The following is a 19,661-nucleotide window of genomic DNA, read 5'->3' on the forward strand; positions in this document are numbered from 1 at the left end:
TTTAAGTTCGAGGTGTGTAGATTTGTGGGTTTTTTAACTGCAAGTCCCAGAATTCAATGGGCAGCATTTGTTGTGTTGTGTTGTATTTGTATGCTACCTGTGGAATTCTCGGAGTTGTAGTCTGAAACCACAAACCTGTCCACCTCTAATTTCCACAATTGCACTTTATACCAGTATCAATTCCCACTAAAATTCTGACCAGGGATTTTTTTCCTCCAAGCCCCACCAGGAGATACTGAGAACCAAATCTTAGACTTCCTATGTGCAAAGCAGACACTCTGCAAATGACCTTAAACAAACACTGTTTGAGCAGTACTGCAGATAAGTAATGTCAATAGGTGGTGACTGCTGGAGCCTTGGCAGCTGCCTGAGGGTGTCATATGCTGGCACCTGCCATGGGAAGATTTATAGGTAGGGTAGGTGGTATGATATTCAGTGTTTACTTGGTGGAACCTGTTTATCCCCAGGTATTAAACAGCCACACATGATATACTTTAGTCTACTTTATTTTTATTTAGCTTTCTTCAAAATAACATATTAATTATTGTTACAGAATAAATGTAACTACTCGATTAGGTGATATATTAACAGAGATTAAATGGTAAAAAGTGAAATGAACAAAAAACTAACAAACTCCAATTGAATATTATCAGTTATATCAGCAGACTTCATAACTAGCTCAAGTGTTCAGCTCTTTCAAAATCCTACTCTTTCTGTTGGAGTGCTCTAACTGAGGCAAACATACAACTAAACATTTTATTAATCAGGTTCATCTTTCTAATGTTTGTGTCAGATGACAAAGACCTTACGTTAGTGGCAGAGCACACAGTTTGAATGCAGATGGCTCTGTGTCCCATCCCTAGCTTCCCCTCATAGGACTCAATAAATTTCTGTCTAAACTTCTGGAAAGATCCTGTCCATTGCTGCAGGCATTGTCGGTCTTCATTCGCACATCCCTAAGCCATGACAGGTCACACTCCACACCTTGCTACTGGTAAATTTCCTACTGCAGTGTAAAAGCAAACCTGATTTCCTTTTAAAACAAGATTCGTAGGCCCCACGCTTCTTGCTTCCAAGGAGACCTATACTTCCAGCACACAAGGAGCATGGACTTTGTTTAAAAGGAAAAGCAGCTTTGTTTTCACTGCTGATCTCTCAGCAACAAATTTGGAAATGGCAAGGACCAGGGTTATGGGTTGCCCACCTTGGTATAGACAGTGTTGGGCTGAAAGGATCAAGTCACTCTGAAATCTCCAAGTTATCTGCTGCGTTTGTATCCCACCCTTCATCCTGTGAGACAATAATAAAAAGAGTAGTAGCAACTGGGAATCCTGCACAAGATTGTCAAAGGTGTAGACAAGCCTGTAAGCGCATAACCGGTTCTAATGACCTATAAGCTGTTCTCACATAATAGCTGAAATCCTGTTGCACAGTAACACAAAAGGTTTAACTTTTGGAAGCAAATTGCTGTAAATTTAAAAAATATCCATAGACATTATCTCTGGCATGCCAAATCACACAACTGTGTTAATTTAAAGCAATCCCTTTCCTGAAGTTGACTTTTACATACCTGCACAATCAGATTTCAGTCAATGTGTGTAAAATGGTGACAGAACTTAATATGAGCTTGGCCCTGGCTTTTTTTTTTAAAATAAATCTGAATCTAAGTAAGGCTAGTACAGTATTTGTAGAATGATTCAGATGCTTCCTCAGATATCTTAGGCAGCAGATTCTGGGAGGCAACAATAGCATTGCTCAGCTGTTCTTCCTGCGCATATTGCTCATTTCCCATTGTTTCAAGGCAGGGCTCTGTCGGTATAGAACTTGCCTTATGATCTGCTGTCCTTTGTTGTGCTGAAGGATGCTATTTAATTGTGAGCCTCCAACCAATCAGCTTTTGTGTGTTGCATGTGGGAAGGGATGATGTACGCTGGCCAAAATCCTATAGCGTTTTTATGGCACTGTGATTCATTTGGCGTAAATCACATTTGGCAAATGGCTGCAAATTAAGAGGTATTCGTTGTTGCACACTGAATCGCATAACTCCGCAGGCCATAGCAAAAACATATGCCAACTTCTTAACTTGTGGCAATTTGCCAATGAGATTTATGCCAGTTGTGTTATGCCAACTGATGTAAATAATAGGATTTTGGCCATTGTAATATTATGACGGTCATTATAGCTATGTTGTGGTTCTGAGTGTTCTGTATCCACATCCCTTCAAATTGATGGTCTCATACCAGCAGAGAATAATGTACAGCATTACTTGGTGGTCTAGGAAGTCCACGTTTCCTCCAAAAGAACTTTTGTTGTTGTTGAAACATGGTTTTTAGAATTCTTTACCACATAAACTGTTTTCCTTCTGTTTCATGTCTGGGAGGATCATGTATTCTGGTGCACTGATTACAATGTTATCAAAGCTGCTTTCACCAAAACAGCTGCAATTTACCCCCATTTGCTTTCTCTCTTTCTTTTCAGGGATCTGAAGCCAGAAAATATCTTGTTAGATGATTATGGTAAGTGTGAGTGCTTTAGGCAATGACTTTCTTCCACAGTAAAGTAGCTTACCCTTACTTGTGTGACATGGTATTGTACAAAGTTAAATCTTTTTCTGCTATGGAGAAGAGGCTGAACAGTAATCGATGCTTATTTTTTATTACAGAACTGCAGGCCCCCCCATTTGTGTGTGTGTGTGTGTGTGAGAGAGAGAGAGAGATTTAAAGCAAAAAAAGTAAATTCAGCTGACAATCAAGTTTGTTTTTTGTCCCATTACTCTTAGAATCTTTTAAAATAAATAAATATGTTACCGGATTTCTATGGCCCATATTTCTTTGGAGATATACTCAATTTTTGGTTTAAGTTCATTGACAAAACACCACATTGCACTTTTGTATTAGCTGTCTCAGCACTGCCAAATAATACATTCCATGTTCCAATTTTTTAAAAAGGTGGTCTTGGCTTGGGTCAGCCTGTTCCTTTTTAACAAGGAAATTAAAATTCCAGAGCCTAAACATTGCTCTGCTCTGTTCTTATTCAAAGAACAGCTGATACAGACCAGTGTAGCCTATGCTCTTAACACAACTGGTTGTGTTTTATGTTTTTTTTTCCTTTTGAGGACCAAGAAAGAGAAAAGTAAAATTTACCTTGCCATTGCTTGGTATGAGATGGTTTCTACACTCTCTTGTACACCACAATTTCCTGCAGGGAGAACAGGAAAACACAACTTGGACCAGTCTACTGACCTTCCATGAAAACTGGCCTCTTCTTTTTCAGAAGTGACCTGAACCATAGCTTTGTGGTTCTACATACATTTGACATCAGAAGGTCACAGTTTCAAAACCTAGCATCCCCAAGGAAGCAGAGTCAAGGGAGCAAGTCTCTGGTGCTGACTGGATAGCACAGTGAGCTGGGACCCTGGAGACAGGGCCATAGATCAGGAATTTAATTCCCCACTGTGCCTCCAGAGGAAAGAGCCAGACAGTGTGATGCTGGGCAAGCTGCATAGTCCCAGAAGAAGAGAATGGTAAACTACTCTATACATAGGAAACCCTCAAAAGAGTTGCCAAAAGTCAGAATTGACTTGACATAGACAGTGCTAGCCAAGACAGATAAATAGTCTTACCTGCCATAATGAAATGGGAACCTGAAGTATTTTATTAAGTGTTTGAAAGAGGTACAAAAATTCTTAAGAGAGGTAGGCAATGTTTGCACATTTTTATCTTACCTTAAATACAAATTGGCCATGAGTTTTCAGTTTTGAGTGTTTCACCCCTATCTGTCTTAACTTGGCTGCTAACCAAAATGCCTCTAGAAATAATCCTGTGTCCTGTGTTAGCTTCCATTCTATGGACAGACTTTGTTAGAAATAAGAACGAGCTTCCCCCATTCTTAAAAAATTGTGTGGTGGGGAGGAATCCTTGACAACATTGTATTAAGGTGTAAATTCTTGAAATTCAACCTGGTTTTCCAAAAGTCAATGGATATCTCTCCACTTTCATGGGGGAGAGAAAAGTCCTGCAAAAGGCAATAATGATGTTTTGACCCATCCTTAAAACCAGGCAGTATCCAAAGTCCATTTGATCAACTTTGCTGATGACTTCCTTCAAAGATGCACTCCCATTTTCTTCCTGTTTAGAATTATTTAGATGATTTACATTTAATATATGTTTCTTTTCTATAAGTTTATGGTTATGTTAGAACATTTGTGTTTTTCCCCCTACCTGCTTTAGGGCACATCAGGATCTCTGATTTGGGTCTAGCTGTTAAAATCCCTGAGGGTGAATCAATCCGCGGACGAGTAGGAACAGTCGGTTATATGGGTATGTGGTTTTATGTTGTTTTATGTTTGTTGCTAATAGTGCAACTTCAAAATGTGCAACACTAAATAGCCAATACATATTAATATCTGACAAAAAAAGTCATATGTCAGTGTTGGTGAAGGGGTTCTCCGAGTCTCTCTCTGACATATGTAAACATGAATCTCAATTGTGTATACATTCTGCCCAGCTTCCCAAATCAGAGTCAGTTTATTGTCAATCTACTTATCTTGTCTTGCTTCCAAGATCCATGTTTTCAAAGATTTGAGAACAATTGCATAGGAACTGTGATATGATGGAACAAGGAGTTGTGAGACTATCCACCCATCCATCTGACACTGCCTTTACCAGGCATGACTGTGGTTTGAGTGACTTCCAGAAGGACAGGATGATGGCTCAGTTAGATGAACAAGTTTAGAAGATAGGTCTGGCTTAATGAATCATTTGAATGAACCTGACCTACAATTGTGCCTTGCTTTACGATTGCCCCATTTAACGATGAAACTGCATTACGATGAACTTTTTGCGATTGCTTGTGCGATCACAAAACGATGTTTCCTATGGGGGAATTTCGCTTTGCGATGATCGGTTCCCTGCTTCGGGAACCGATTCTTCGCAAAACGACGATTTTCCAACAGCTGATCAGTGGCTTCAAAATGGCCACCGGGTAAACAAAATGGCCCCTCACTGTTTTCTGGGACGGATTCCTCACTGCACAGGGAGCGAAAATGGCTGCCCTATGGAGGTTCTTCACTGGACGGTGAGTTTACAGCCCTTTGGAACACATTAAACAGGTTTTGATGCGTTTCAATGGTTTTTTTCTTTTCACATAACGACGTTTTCGTTCTACAGCGATTTCGCTGGAACCAATTTATGTCGTAATGCGAGGCACCACTGTATATAAATATTTGGAAGTGCCACTGAGCACCATCTTTTCTGGTTCGTAAGCTATGACCGATTTGTGCCTCATTAGTTCTGAGCTACCTTGTAGAGACATTAAAATCTAAAATTGTCCAGTACTAAATTCCATTTTTGTGCTACAGCTGTTGATGTAGATGAATACATTCACTATAGAAACCAGTCCTGAAGTATCCAAGATGTTCTTCTATATTTGATAGAAACGACAGTACTGCTCTGTGCCACAAACTGAGCCTTTGGTGAAAGTTAATACAAATTAGGAGATCTTGTCCCTATCATCATATATATACATATACAACTTATTTGCCAGTTTTAGGAAGGTGTTTCCAAAACAAAGTACTTCTTGTAAAGTGTGTGAGAATGAGTTTATTTAAAACAGCAGGAGGTAGTATTCAGCTCATAGTCTGCACCTTACCCCGATATTGTTTTTGTGGCATCAACTCTGTTTCTGAAATTTGATGGCAAATAGGGCAAAACCATTTCAAACATGCATGAAATGTTCCTTGTAAAGAGATTTTCACAGTTTGCTCTGGGAGAAAAAACACCATGAAAATCCCTTTAAAAGAAGCATTTGCTGCTTTGATGAAGATTTCCCACTCGTCACTAGAATTTGACAATACGGTTTTTCACTGAATTGCAATGATACATAAGCTGAGGAATATGACCTGAGACATGTTCCAGGGGAAAACTGGCCCCCAGACCAACCAATGGCACCCACCCCCTGCTTTAGAAAGAAAATGTGGGTACTTCCAACTTCACAATTTCACTGTAAGTCAGTGATCAGAAAAGTTCATTTCGCTCCATATTGATTACTTTGGATAATCTGTGGAATTAAAGTGATGTTGTTTGAGTTGAAAAGTTTTCAGTTTCATAATATATAATTATTTAAAGTTAATTCTTTACATTCATATATTGTAGCATTTGTGGGAAAACGTCTGAGCCAAATAAGCTTGCCCTGTCTATTGTTTATCTGTTTATTAGAGATGGGCACAAACCACCTTCAGCATGCTTCATTTCCAGGCCACACAGCTGATCTATGGTTCGGCACTCCATCCCCTCCAACAGGTGCCCACTCAGTGGCAGTGCCCCGCCCCTTCTCTTCCAGGTACTGCTGCTGAGTGGGTACCCATTGAAAAGGCAGCACACCGAATCATGGATCAGCTGTTCAGCCAGGAAATGAACCATGCTGAACCATTGACTCCTCAGTTCATGACCATCTCTGCTGTCTATTCATAATGGTTTCATTTTCTTTTTCTTTGTGTCCCCCCCCCAACCTCCCAGTGCAGGGGATTCAAAGCAGCTTACAAAATTATTTTTAAAAATATATACCATTAAATACAAAGTGGTTGAAATCTTGTTTCACGGCTGTCCTTCTGCAACAATGATGATTAAAGGATTCCTTTGGCAATTTCAGGGTGCTTGCGACTTCAAAAGCAAAAAGCAAAGTGTGCTGCTTATATACCGCCCCATAGCGCTTCAAGCACTCTCTGGGCGGTTTACAAGTCAACTATGCAAGCTACACATTGCCTCCTCCCCCAGTGAGCTGGGTACTCATTTTACCGACCTCAGAAGGATAGAATGCTGAGTCAACCTTGAGTTGGCTACCTGAGATTGAACCCCAGGTCGTGAGCACAGTTTTGGCTGTAGTACAACAGTTTAACCACTGTGCCACAACACTCTTCTTTATCACATCATGTAGCAGTTGTGTGCATTCTGAAACAGGTTTTAAGTGGGGCAGTTTGCCAGTGATGAGGGCATCGTCCCCATTGTACTTATAGAGTTGCTCAACAGGATTTCAGCCACCAACTGGTTGTATTAAAATCCAGTGAAACATATAATAGCATTAAGGTTGGTAAGTTACAACTTCACCCATTCTAACTTCCTTCCTTCCTTCCTTCCTTCCTTCCTTCCTTCCTTCCTTCCTTCCTTCCTTCCTTCCTTCCTTCCTTCCTTCCTTCCTTCCTTCCTTCCTTCCTTCCTTCCTTCCTTGTTCTAGCTAGTTATGAGGGATCTTATTATGATGGGGTGCAATGTAATTTTGGAGGTGATGAGTAGGGAAGATATGGTGTGGGAGGGAATGCTGGCAGTTACAGGATAACCTGTTCTCAATGTTGTGTATCAATTCTGGGCTGTAATGTTTTCCCTTCCTGCCAAGTGCAAGCTAACCAGCTCAGTTCATTACCTCCCACTCTAACCCTCTTGTTATTAAATGCCATGTCAGTCCAGAATAAGTCCCGACTGATCGCTGATCTGACTGTGGTCAAAAATACCGACCTGACATGTGTAACAGAGACCTGAGTGGGCGTTGAGGAAAGGACAGCTTTCTCCCAGATTGGCCTTCCAGGTTATTCCATCCAGCATCAGGGCAGACTGGAAGGCTGGTGAGGGGGTGTTGGCATTATATTTTATAATTCTGTCTAGGTTAGCAGGATTGCTGCTTTGGCCTGCCCTGGGTTGGAGTACCTCCTTTTGTCTGTGGACCAGTGAGACAGATTGGTTTAGTGTTGGTGTACCATTCTTCTCATGACCCAGCACTCTCCCTGCTGAAGCTGATGGACTTTGTCTCTGATGTATTGTTGTGGTCTCCCAGACATGTACTTCTGGGGGACTTCAACGTACACCTGGAGGGTCTGGTCGCTGGTTTAGCCTTGGACTTCTTGGAAAGCTTTGGCAAGGGAAACTGTACAGACTGTGGGGGTGCTGCCAGTTATGGACCAGATGAGGGCTAATAGGCTGACGTTAAATCCTGACAAGATAGAGATACTGTTGTTAGAAGGAGACCCTAATCAGTTGAGGTGCCTTCTGCCTGGTCTGGATGGGGTCCCATTCTCCCTGAGGGATCAGATTCCTAATTTAGGTGTGCTCCTGGAGAATCAAATATCGGCCATGTTAGTTAGCCTTTTTCTAACTTATGCATATTGCACATCTTCACTCTTATCTCACTAGAAAGTCCCTGATAATTCTGGTTCACGTGTTGGTTGAAGATTGCCTACTACAATGCTGCCTATGTGAGGCTACCCTTTAAGACGGTTTGGAAGTTGCAGCAAGTGCAAAATGAAGTAGTCAGGCTGGTCTCAGGAATATAAAAAATATGATCATATTTCCCTGGTCCTAGACCATTTACACTGGCTGCTGGTATGTTTCCGGGCCAACTTCAAGGTATTAACATTGACATGCAAAACCCTGAATGGTTTACTATCAGACAGAGCACCCTCAGATCAGCCTCCCTTCCCACCCACACTTCTCAGCATGGAAATCTACCAGAAATCAGGCCTTCTCAGTGGTGGCCACCTTGCTATGCAAATCTCTTCCAAAGGAGGTGTGTCCAGCCTCCAACCCCCTTTGGCTTTAGAAAACATATCAAAACGTGGATTTTTAACTAGTCTTTTGAAAGCCTTTCTCATATTATATTTTGTTTAAGTAATTATTTAATTATTGATAGCCCTATACCTGTTGTTTAACTGATGCTGCTGTTACCGTCGCCCCGGGAATTCAGTGTGCTTCTTTAGATATAGCTGCGTTTAGGGTGCTTCCTTTTCTGTGTGTTGTTTTACTTTATGTTTATTCTGTTGTAAGCCACCCAGAGTAGTGGCTTGCCACTAGGTGGGCACTGTGGTTCTTCTAAGGTGACGAAAAGTTCCCATAGATCCATTAGAAAATCATTCTGCCTTATTAGCCTCCTAGGGCAAACCATCATAATTCTGCAGGCATTCCTTGATGCCTGCAGAGAGTCCACGTTGAGGCTATATTTAACCAGGTATTGATCTGTCCATGGTAATGGAACTACAGAGAGTTCCTCCTGAAACAAATTGCCATAATCATGCCCAGCAGATAAAGTCAGAGCCACAGTGCGTCCTGAAACAGGAGTGGGTTCAATTACCATTTGGAACAGATCCATGGTATAGTGGTCTTAGCATACATATTGAAGTCTCTTATTACAACGAATGGGCACCACGCCTGAGACCAGCTCAGCTAGCTTAGGGCACCCATTTTCAGGAATATACACTCAAATCCAACAGACCGATGGCTGGGGCATCTGGTTAAAGGTGATAGTATAACAATAGACCACTGCAGTCAGTCCCACCCGCACCCACCCATCGGTTGTCTGTTTTGCCTGTTCCTGCACAGATAATCCAGACAGGTAGAACTAAGAGAGATTGACCTCTAGTCCCCTGCTTCAGCCAGCCAGGTCTGTGTAATAGATGCCAAATTGGTATGCTCCTCCAGGATCAAGTTCTGGGTTGCCATTCATTATAGTATAGACTAGATTGTAGATAACAGATGGTGTGATTTTAGCACAGTGTTGCACGTATTTCTCTGAGATTCCATTCAATGTTTTCTTTGAAGCCAAAGTGCAGTACGTGGATTTAAATTGCACCATCTGACAGGGGGGCTGTCATGGCTATATATTTCTATACTTTATCTTCCCGCATGGTGGGGCAATTTCTTCTATGTCTGTGCAAACAGTTCTGCACATATGCCTTGCCTCCTGGTTACCATAGCTTAAGCAACAACTCAAAGTGGGCTCCTGAGTAGCACCTCTAAAGTAAAATGATTCTTAACCAAGCTGAGGCTTAGTTAGGTGGAGGTCTACATGGAGTATTTTAATTCTTGAATTTGATGGTGATTACTTTATAGCCATTGGCATAATTTTCTTTCATTGTAGAAATGGCAGTCCTTTTCATGGATCTCATCTTTCTCTCTTTCCCAGCTCCAGAGGTCTTGAATAACCAGCGATACACACTTAGCCCTGACTACTGGGGATTAGGTTGCCTCATCTATGAAATGATTGCAGGACAGTCACCATTTCGTGGAAGAAAAGAGAAAGTGAAGCGAGAAGAAGTAGATCGGAGAGTCTTGGAAACTGAAGAGGTGTATACCCATAAATTTTCTGAAGAGGCAAAGTCTATCTGTAAGATGGTAAGGACTGTTCATTCTTATTTAAGACTAGGTGCTCAAAAATAATTAGTTCTATGTATTGAGCAGGTAATTATGATTTAACAAAGAAAGATAATCCAGAGTTAAGCTTGTGCTTTGGGAGACTAGAAACTAATCATGGGTCATATGGGAGGCATTGAACGGCCATCCAGGTTTTTTAGTTGGGAATCCACCTGCACTTCATGCCCACCAAAGTGTTATTACAATCTAATTCTATGATAGAAGAGTGGTTCTCAAATGTTAGATTAGAGGTTACTTTTAGAAAATGCAAGTAAAGTATCCAAACACTGGAGAAGTAAGTGCACATAAGCACAGAAGCACGCATGCACACACACACACACACAGAGAGAGAGAGAGAGAGAGAGAGAGAGAGAGAGAGATCATTTTTCTATGACCACATGTTTTGGGGGGACTGGGACAGGCATGAGATTGGGACCCCTTCTGTTTTCCCCTACACTGCAAGGACCAGGGATGTATGCACAACATTGTGAGCCATGTGGAGAAATTATTGCAAGAACACGTCATTTGAGGGAATTCTTGCCTGCAGCTCTTCCTTGCCCTAGAATTAAGCAGAATGATGGATGTGCTTCATTTTCCTTTAAATAGGGTGAAGGAGTAAAAAAAGAACAGGCCATCTCCGTGGCCAGAATCCTTCCTTTAAGCCTCCCTTGTTCTTTCTCTCTTCTACTACAAACTCTGCAACCAGGGCTGCTTGGTTTTGACCATGTCCAAGCCCACCTGACCAATCTCATCTCTTTTGGTGCTCAGACATAATTAAAAATTTTACCTGAATATGATTCATTGAGCTCCCTTTTGCCTGGGCTGCAGGCCTAACTAGTAAGTAGGCCCCTCACTCCCTTCAGATTTCCCAGAGATACATTTTACTGGTGACTGAAGTCTGAGCAAAAATAATTCATTTAAGCAGGTCTTTGCCAGACTGAATCTACACCAGTGCTTTAAACAATAGTCTAAGCCTCGAATCAGCATCCGTTCTGTTGCCCACACAGCTGTGTGAATTATTTATTTCATCGTGGCCAGTGAGAGGTCCTGCTGATATGTCACAATGACATCTCAGCATCCAATGTTATTACATAATACATCTTTTTCCTCTTTTTAGGAAACCTTCAAACAAAACACCAAGAATTCTGGCAAGCAACATGGGGATGGTAGTGGTGGGTGAGGATCAGGACAGGCATCAATAGAAGAGACAGGAGGACACTTTCTATACCTAAGGGAAATTGCCTCATCCCCCTTCTCCCTGAGCAGCTCTGCAGGTTTACAGTATTGCCAAATTATACAGGATTGCAAAACATAGCATTATAACAGACCTTGCTACTCCTGGGCTTTCTCCAGCAAAGAGTGTAAAAAAGGACCCAGAGTGAACTAACTTTTATTTGCTGCTTATTGCTGTCAGTGCACCCCTAGTTCTAGGATCCTAGTGAAATCTCTGACATGTGGTACAGGTGATTGTCAAAGGATGAATATCCGTCGAGCACAATATTGTGCCTTTATTTGTCAGCCATGGTGCCACAGCTTTCAAAAGACAACACTCAAAAAAGGAACAGTCTGAGCAGTGGCAGTTCGCTATGCAACATGGCAGACCTGTCACATGTTTTGCTTTTTTATATCCTTTGCTTTGCAGCAGTTCCTGTTTCTTGGTAGGTCTTTACGGACAGGTTGCAGTTCTGTGCCTGCCCCAGCAAGGCAAGCCCTTATTTAGTGTGGTGCATTGTCCTGTTCATAGTGTATACCTTTGCAACTCAACTTGGGACCACCTCAGGTCAGATTGGGGAGCTTATCAGCTGAGACTGTGAGAGGGCCTCATCTCAGTGGCCCAGGTGAACACTCAGCTTGCCCAACCCTAAAGCCAGCCTTGGGAAATATAGTGAATTGTACTCGTTGAAATGTAGTGTTTCTCACTGCAAACTTTTAGATGTCTTCAAGATCTTGGATTCTGACCTTCCAGAAATCAAAGGAACATAGGAGATTGCCTTATACTGAGTCAGGCCAATGGCCCGGCAGCTTTTGTCATTGATTACAGTTACAGTTACAAGTACTCCCACTTTGAACAGGCCCTGTTTGGAATCAGAACCTGGAACCTCTATTACTCAAACAAGAATTATACCTTAGACGATTGTTGGGCAACTTGCATGTTTCAAGGAACACCCCAAACCCATAAAGGGCTGCATAGATCATTGAATCTGCTGCAGTAGCAGGGGGACGGGGGTGGGGAGGAAAGCTATGATTTCCTTCTTTATAAAGGAGTATGCTTCCTGCATACAGCACCTTGTTTTACAAGCATGTCACCATTTCCAGGCATGCAGATCTACTTGTAACCAAGATATATGAGGACTGCTTCTTTCATTTGCTTTTATTGGGAAAGTGCTGCTTTGGTTTTTGGGTGGTTGTTGTTGTTTTCTGTTGCAGGAGTGGCAACAAATTCAGCAGCCCCAGAGGCAGGGGACTCTTGGGGGGCCACATTTTGCCCATCCTTGACCAAAGTCAACAAACTGGCTGAAGAGTATAGGCAAGTGAGCAGAGAACTGAATTCTAGTCTAAATTCGTCTGATTATGACATTTCTCACTCACTGAGTTGATAGTATGTAACCCATTGAGGTATATAGATCTATGACTCAATGAGGACAGTTTTAGTTTTCAGGAACTGATAGTTGACCCTATGGTGTCACAGGAAATAAAAATAAGTGTTTATTTTTTCTTATTCCATTCTCTATTATTCAGTTCTCTGAAGTGATGGCAGCCAGTGAGACCTCTGGACCCCTCTGTGTCTTGCTGCTGTGCTGACAAGCAGTAATGCATGCTGTGCTTCCAGCTCAGATCAACTTCTTTTCTTGTTATGGTGCTATAAATCAGAAGTGGGCAACCATTGGCCCTCCAGATGTTCTAAAGAGCAGCTCTCAACATCCTGCACCATGCAATGTGAGCCGGGTGTGTGATGATGAAACATTGGAGAAGTGAAGATTCACCATCCCTCTGTAAAAACATGAGTCAGCAACAATATACAACATCCAATGATTTCCTCTTGTGACCGCAGGGTCCAAAAGTTCAGCAGTAACACCTGAATATATATATTCAGGGGGAACAGGATTTGTTCCTATGTATAATATGCAGTTTTCCACATCCTACTCTGTTGGTAGGGGAGAGCTGAATGCATTAACATTTGGATCCTGTCATGTACAGGCTCTTTTCGAGCAACCAATCTCACTGTGCAGAATAATCTATTTGCTCTGTTCCCTGCCTTCAGTAAATGATGCCTGTGTTATGCCTGCGTAGATACAGTGTCATCAGCACCACTTATCTCTTTCGATTCTTCTACTTCAGGAGAGCAGTTTAGGTGGAGAATTTTCCAGAATCGTTAGCCAAATCATTGTTGGGACATAAGCAAGTTAGTTCATCCCTAACTTTTGAAATAGAAGGATATGGAAAGTGAAAAATGAACAATAGTGTCCAATAATATAACTTCTGTCATACTGCCATGCTCCTTGTTTTTATTTTTCTATGCTTTTAATTGTATTTATTGTATTATAATTTTACCCTCACCTCATTTTATGATTTTTGATTTTCAACCCTATGTATTAATGTTGGTATTTTGTTATTCTGTTGTTTTTGTTACTTGTTTTAAACCTCCTGGAGTGGCCTTGGCTGCCAGATGGACAATCAATCAATCAATCAATCAATCAATCAATCAATCAATCAAAGAGGAGACAAGTTGCACTGAACTTTCTGTTGTCTCTGTAGCTGAAACTTAACTACATCTATTCAATTTTTAGAAACCATGTCTGCATCACAAGCTGATACATGCATTTGATATACAGTACTGTTTATCATTCCTGTACTATTAACTTTTCTCCTGCTGCCCTCTAATGGATGAAGGGAAAATAATCAAAGTCTTACATGTGTAAATCTTTCTTCAGGAGAAAGAGAACAACTTTAATTCTTTTATCTTCTTATTTTCCTCTTAAGAAATTAAGAATAAAGTCCTTCACATGTCTGCTCAGAAGTAAATATTGAGTCCAGTAGGGCTTATGAATAGGATTTCAGCTTAATTCTTTTTCCGTCTATCCTCAAATTTATTTTGAAGGAAGCTCGTTGATTTTATTATTTAAGAGTTGAGCTGGTTTAATCTCTAGCGCTACAAAGAAATAATTAATAACTTGCATGTTTTTGTGTTGCAATGGAATGAGTTAAGCAAGTCAAGCTGGGGCCTATTTTTATTGAAATGTCTAACCCCCAACCTAATCTTGAAATATAGGTTCCTCAAATTCCTGTGCTAAGGCGTTCGTTCAGTTCACACATAACTCAGGTTATGATTTTTTATATTTAAAAAATCTGGTTTGTTGTGCCTGAACCTGCCCTCTCAATACTAAACATGGTTTGTTAGCCAGTTGCAAACTACAATTAGAAATACAGTATGGTTTTTGTCAGTCTCTGTACTCAGCCACGGAGTGGCTGGGCAAACAGGGAGGTGGCATTGTGGCAGCTGGGCTACTGCCGTGATTGGGGCAGTAATGATGATGCCAATGACATACAACACATGCTGCACAGTAAGTGGTCTGGCAGGGTCTGGGGATGGGAGATAATCAGGGTGGCCAATACAAATACGAAGCTCCCATCTCTACCCAGAACCATTACATGATACAGGCTTGTTTCTCCCTGCCCTTGAAACAGGATCTGGAAGAAAGAAAGAAGAAAGGCAAGTGAGAGATAGATCAAAAATGATGAAAGCTGTAATTGGTTTACTTTTATGCATGACAATATATGGCTAATACTGCAAACCAGGGCTCATGTCAATTCTGATGTACAGATGCAGCAGATCCCCCTTTGCTTTATATAATGAAATTGCAAGTTGTGAATTAATTTATCACTTCTGAAATTATATTGTTTTTTTTGTGTGTGTGTGGTTGTGCCTGGAAATATAAAAACAAACAAGCACTTTCTTGTGGTCTTTTTTCTAGCTACTGACCAAAGATGTGACGAATAGACTGGGTTGTCGGGAAGAAGGTGCAGCTGAAGTAAAGAGGCACCCATTTTTCAAAAACCTGAATTTCAAGCGCTTGGAAGCTGGAATGTTGGACCCTCCTTTTGTCCCTGATGTAAGTGTAATGCTTGAGGAAAGCAATCTGAAACTGAAGTAGAACTTGGAAACAATTTAGTTCTTCAGAAAAACCCTTCAGTTTATGAATATGTGATATTGTGCTTCTGTTTCCATGATTCAGAAAGCCAAGAAATGGTCCAATATTGCTGCTCAGTTCTGCCAGCAGAAAAAAGGATGCCAAACTTTACATAGCAAAGGGGCAACCTGAATGTTGACAACAACAATAGCAGCAGTCAAGATGGTCTACAGGATACTCTTTTGTGCTCACTATCATTCAGAAAGAGACAACAAGCAAGGTAAAATTCCAGAAATAGACTCCTTTTTTCATCAGTTAACCACTTCCTATCAAAACAGCCATTTTCAGGACTGTGTCTCAAGAGGTTTGAATGATAGTGAGCACAAGAAGATATGCTGTAGACCCTCTTGACTGCTTCCATTGGTGTAGTCAAACTCTTCATACCATTTTAACCCTGCCATGCAATGAAGATTTAGGATTGTCTTCTTTAAAGCATTCCTGTGAATTGAGCCTGGTGTCTTTGTGCAAATTTCTAGTTTGGTTTTACTCCCTCCTCTGTAAAAAGGAGGAAGGAACATCAGTCTCTACAGTGATGAGCGGTTGTGTAAACCAGAAGAGTGCAGCCTCCAGAGTTCCAAGTAATATACACTGTGACCTCCAGACCTTGGAGAGCAACTGTGGTACTACATATTGCCTGTGGATTCCACTTTGCTCACCCCTGATACAAATTAATGTGAGAACGATTGTAAAATCTTTTGCTGAGAGAAAGCCTTTACAAAGTTTACAAATAAGAATCATATTTATGTTGAGCTCAAAAACCTGTGTACAAAATCAACAAAAGGCCAAACTTTAAAGTGAATGAAGTCTAATATGGTTTATGGTTCTCTATATATTATTGCAGATGTTCCAAAACAAACAATAAAAAAGTGTATGCTGACTATTGCATCAGGTTAATTTATTTTCAACAAATTTCATCCTCTTTTTAAAAACACATGTTATGTGCCAAGACTGAAAAAAGTTACTTTCCAGTATACTTGAAAGAATGGGTTTTGAGATCATTTTGCTTTGAACAGCATGCTTTCATGCATATCATAAACTGCGTTTCATACTCCCTGGAGTTCCAAAATGGATTGCAGAAATGGAAAGCTGACGTTCAAGAGAGATAAAATCAGTACCTGTCTGTACATGCAGAATGACCTTTATGGTTCTTTGGACCTAAAACACATGAGGTCAAGTCAGTTCAAATTGTTACCTTGTTTGCCCTTTAGTTTTGGTTGCTCAAAAGGAGGGGGGAAAGGTAGTTGAAGCTGTCATTTGCTATCATAGAAACACTTCAGTATGAACCCAGAGTAATATTTCTTCATAACAGAAAGCTGTTTGCGCCGTTTGAAATTGAGGACTATATTTCAAAAAATGAAATTGCTCCATCAAATAACCCTGGAGATGATACATTTTGGCTTGGTGTTTCATTTCATTTGAGCTGTGCTTGTGATGACAAACATTTTTCAGACTTCGTGCACAACCCATCAGGGACTTGTATGGCTTTCATTTATTTTAATGGGTTCTGCGGAAAAAATCCTATAAGCTGTGTCCTGCTTTATTGCTTCCTTATTGTCCCATCAACCAACCACCTTCCTAACCGGTGACCTAAACTACTTCCAGCACATGCTTATAAAAGCACAGTCCATTTGCAGACTCTCCTGAGAGTCACTAGTCATAAACTAAAATAGCCACAGTTTAGCTGTAATGATAATAGTTCATTGTTACTTCAACAAACGTCAGGCCCATGCATTTCCTCCTCCCTCTCTTTTTCAGTTACCTTTCTAATTAATACCAATTTAGCCTCTTTCTTACACTCCAATTTGTAATTAATATCAATTCAGCTTTATATCTGTACTCTAAACTGTGCTTAACATTAACTATAGTTGAAAACTATCTAGCGTTGTTACTGCATGCAGCATGTTTTGTTTCCACAAGCTGGTGTGGTTGTTTTCTCAGGCATTTCTCTATACTGTGTCCAAGTGGCCAATGGGAAAATGGTAAAGTTAGCTGAAGTGGCACAGATAAAATGGAGAAACACTGGCTACATCTCTGCAAGCAGTTAGGCCATGTGTTCCAGCTCATTGGACATGGATTAAAATAATTGGAACACACAGGCATAGGGAGGAGGGGCTAGTATTTAATTTTCCCAGAATCCTCTGCTGCTGATCTGAAAAGTGCAACACTTCCACACAGAAATTTGAAAAGAAGATTACAGTATCAATTTACTGAACTAGAATCTATCAAGATATGATTTATTTAGACCCAGAATTTGGGTTTTCTTCCCACTATAGTGGCTAGTATGGCAATGTTAAAACAGTGGGGCTATCAGTGATTACTACTGCATGGCAAGACATAGTTTGTCTTGTAGATGTTCCTATTTAAATTATGCACAGAACTCTCAGAGACAATTGCAACACGTGCAAAATAAAGATGAGTCTTTTTTTCCAACTGAAGATAATAAATTGGATAAAGTGGGTTCAAGTCTATGATAGCTCCTTCAAAGTGTCAGTTTGTTAACCTTTGACCCACAGGAGTCTTTGTTGCTCTTGCTGTAACAGCCTAAGACAGCTGCTGCACTGGAAGGGGCTTATAGATGCCAGCATATGACTAAAACAGACAGTATCACAATACTCTTCCTGAGGTTATCTAATGCTTGAAACTGTTTGCCTGAAATAGAAACACCTATAAATCATTTCTAGAAGGGTGGCTGTGTTAGCCTCAGGTCACTATTGTTCTTGTGCCAAAGACTAATACATACACTAATGGTGTAAGCTTAATGAACTGTAACCCACTTCATAACACATGACAAATGAAATCCATGAATCAAGGGATGCAAATATACTTACAGTACAAGATGACACTGAAATCATCTCAAAGAATCTAATTCCAATTAAAGCATAGTTAAATTCCCATTTCCAGGTTTAATAAATTCATCAGTTAACTACAGAGTAACTGTACTGATTAATGTAGAAAGGCTCTCGATGATTCTTTTAAGATATACTAATTGCAAACGTACCTAAAGGGAGTTAGGTATAGCAAGGTAATGCTATTTTTAAGCATTCCAACTTGTCATTTCAACCACACGTTCAGACTCCCTTACGTTCTCTTTCTTTTCCTGCTGGAGCAGCCGAGAGCAGTGTACTGCAAGGATGTGTTGGACATTGAACAATTTTCAACTGTCAAGGGAGTAAACCTGGACCAAACAGACGACGATTTCTATTCCAAATTTTCCACAGGCTCTGTACCAATTCCATGGCAAAATGAGGTAAAAGATGTATATGTATGTATTCATCACCCTCTCCTATCAGTATTTTGCAGTGTCCATAAATAGCAAATGCATACTAATGCATTTTCTGCTGGACCTAGTTGACATTCCTTGATTTAGAAATACTCTGGATGGTGCAGGTGTAAGAGAAAAAAAGTTTTCATAGTTGACTTACACATTTATTTCATGTATACTTCACCTGTATAATTCGCAGTATGGGAGAATATTGCTTTCTAAATTTTTGTTTCATTTTTAACTTGCCTTTGATTTCAGGTATGATTATTTCTTGGGTGGGAGGGGGGATGATTATACTTAAAGAAATTAGAAACATGCATTTTCTTTCTTTGTTTAAATGGACAAGCGGTGATTTCATCTCAGCATAAATAATGTTTAGAGCTGTGTTTAGGATCCCTCTTCCATCTGATTTCACACTTATACCAGTGACCAGCTTATAACATGGTTCTGCTTTGTTTTGTCTCTGCCTCTTTTGGGTGAATTCAAATTGTTCTTGCAGCCAAGCCACCAAAGAATCCTACAGCACCCAAAAGACTTAACAAGCTTTATTTGGTATATGCTTTCGTAGACTGAGGCCTGCTTCTTCAAATGTAGTCCGTGAGAGCTTATACTAGATAAACTTGCTAGATTTTAGCACGGCATAAGATTGGTTGGTTTTGCTGCAGACTAACACAGCTTCCCCTTGGGAAATTTTAGATGGTTGTGAAGGTCAACTATAATCTTTGATAAACAATTTCAGCTCACACACTCATCCATGCTTTCAGCAGTACGTCATTCCAGCTATGTTTTATATCACAACAAAAAATATATATACTGTACATTTGAGAAATTGTGTGTCAAAAAGTCATGCTTGCACTCATGCAGTACCGATAATGAAAAATGGCAAAATTATGGAAAAGAAAAGCAGGTAGGAAGTGGCAAAAGTGTTTGTAAGTCTGCAGGCAGGTCCACTTATTGAGGATTGGACATGCATTATAAAGGCTGGGTCATTTGGAAGAGGGATAAGGGGTTAGGAGAGGCTCCACATATTGTTGGACT

The 19,661-nt window shown here is 40.5% G+C and overlaps 1 protein-coding gene across 1 annotated transcript in view; it reads left to right on the forward strand.

The window, feature by feature from the left end:
* The window catches only part of GRK5 (G protein-coupled receptor kinase 5), a 198,570-nt gene that overhangs the window by 173,350 nt on the left and 5,559 nt on the right, over positions 1 to 19,661 (forward strand). Inside the window, exons 10-14 of the mRNA XM_020786450.3 lie at positions 2,479 to 2,516; positions 4,230 to 4,319; positions 9,946 to 10,154; positions 15,146 to 15,283; positions 18,471 to 18,608. Of these exons, the coding sequence (XP_020642109.1) occupies positions 2,479 to 2,516; positions 4,230 to 4,319; positions 9,946 to 10,154; positions 15,146 to 15,283; positions 18,471 to 18,608 (613 nt within the window). The remainder of the gene's footprint in view (positions 1 to 2,478; positions 2,517 to 4,229; positions 4,320 to 9,945; positions 10,155 to 15,145; positions 15,284 to 18,470; positions 18,609 to 19,661) is intronic.

This window comes from Pogona vitticeps, chromosome 3 (genome assembly GCF_051106095.1).
Source record: "Pogona vitticeps strain Pit_001003342236 chromosome 3, PviZW2.1, whole genome shotgun sequence".
In the NCBI taxonomy this organism is placed as follows: Eukaryota; Metazoa; Chordata; class Lepidosauria; order Squamata; family Agamidae; genus Pogona; species Pogona vitticeps.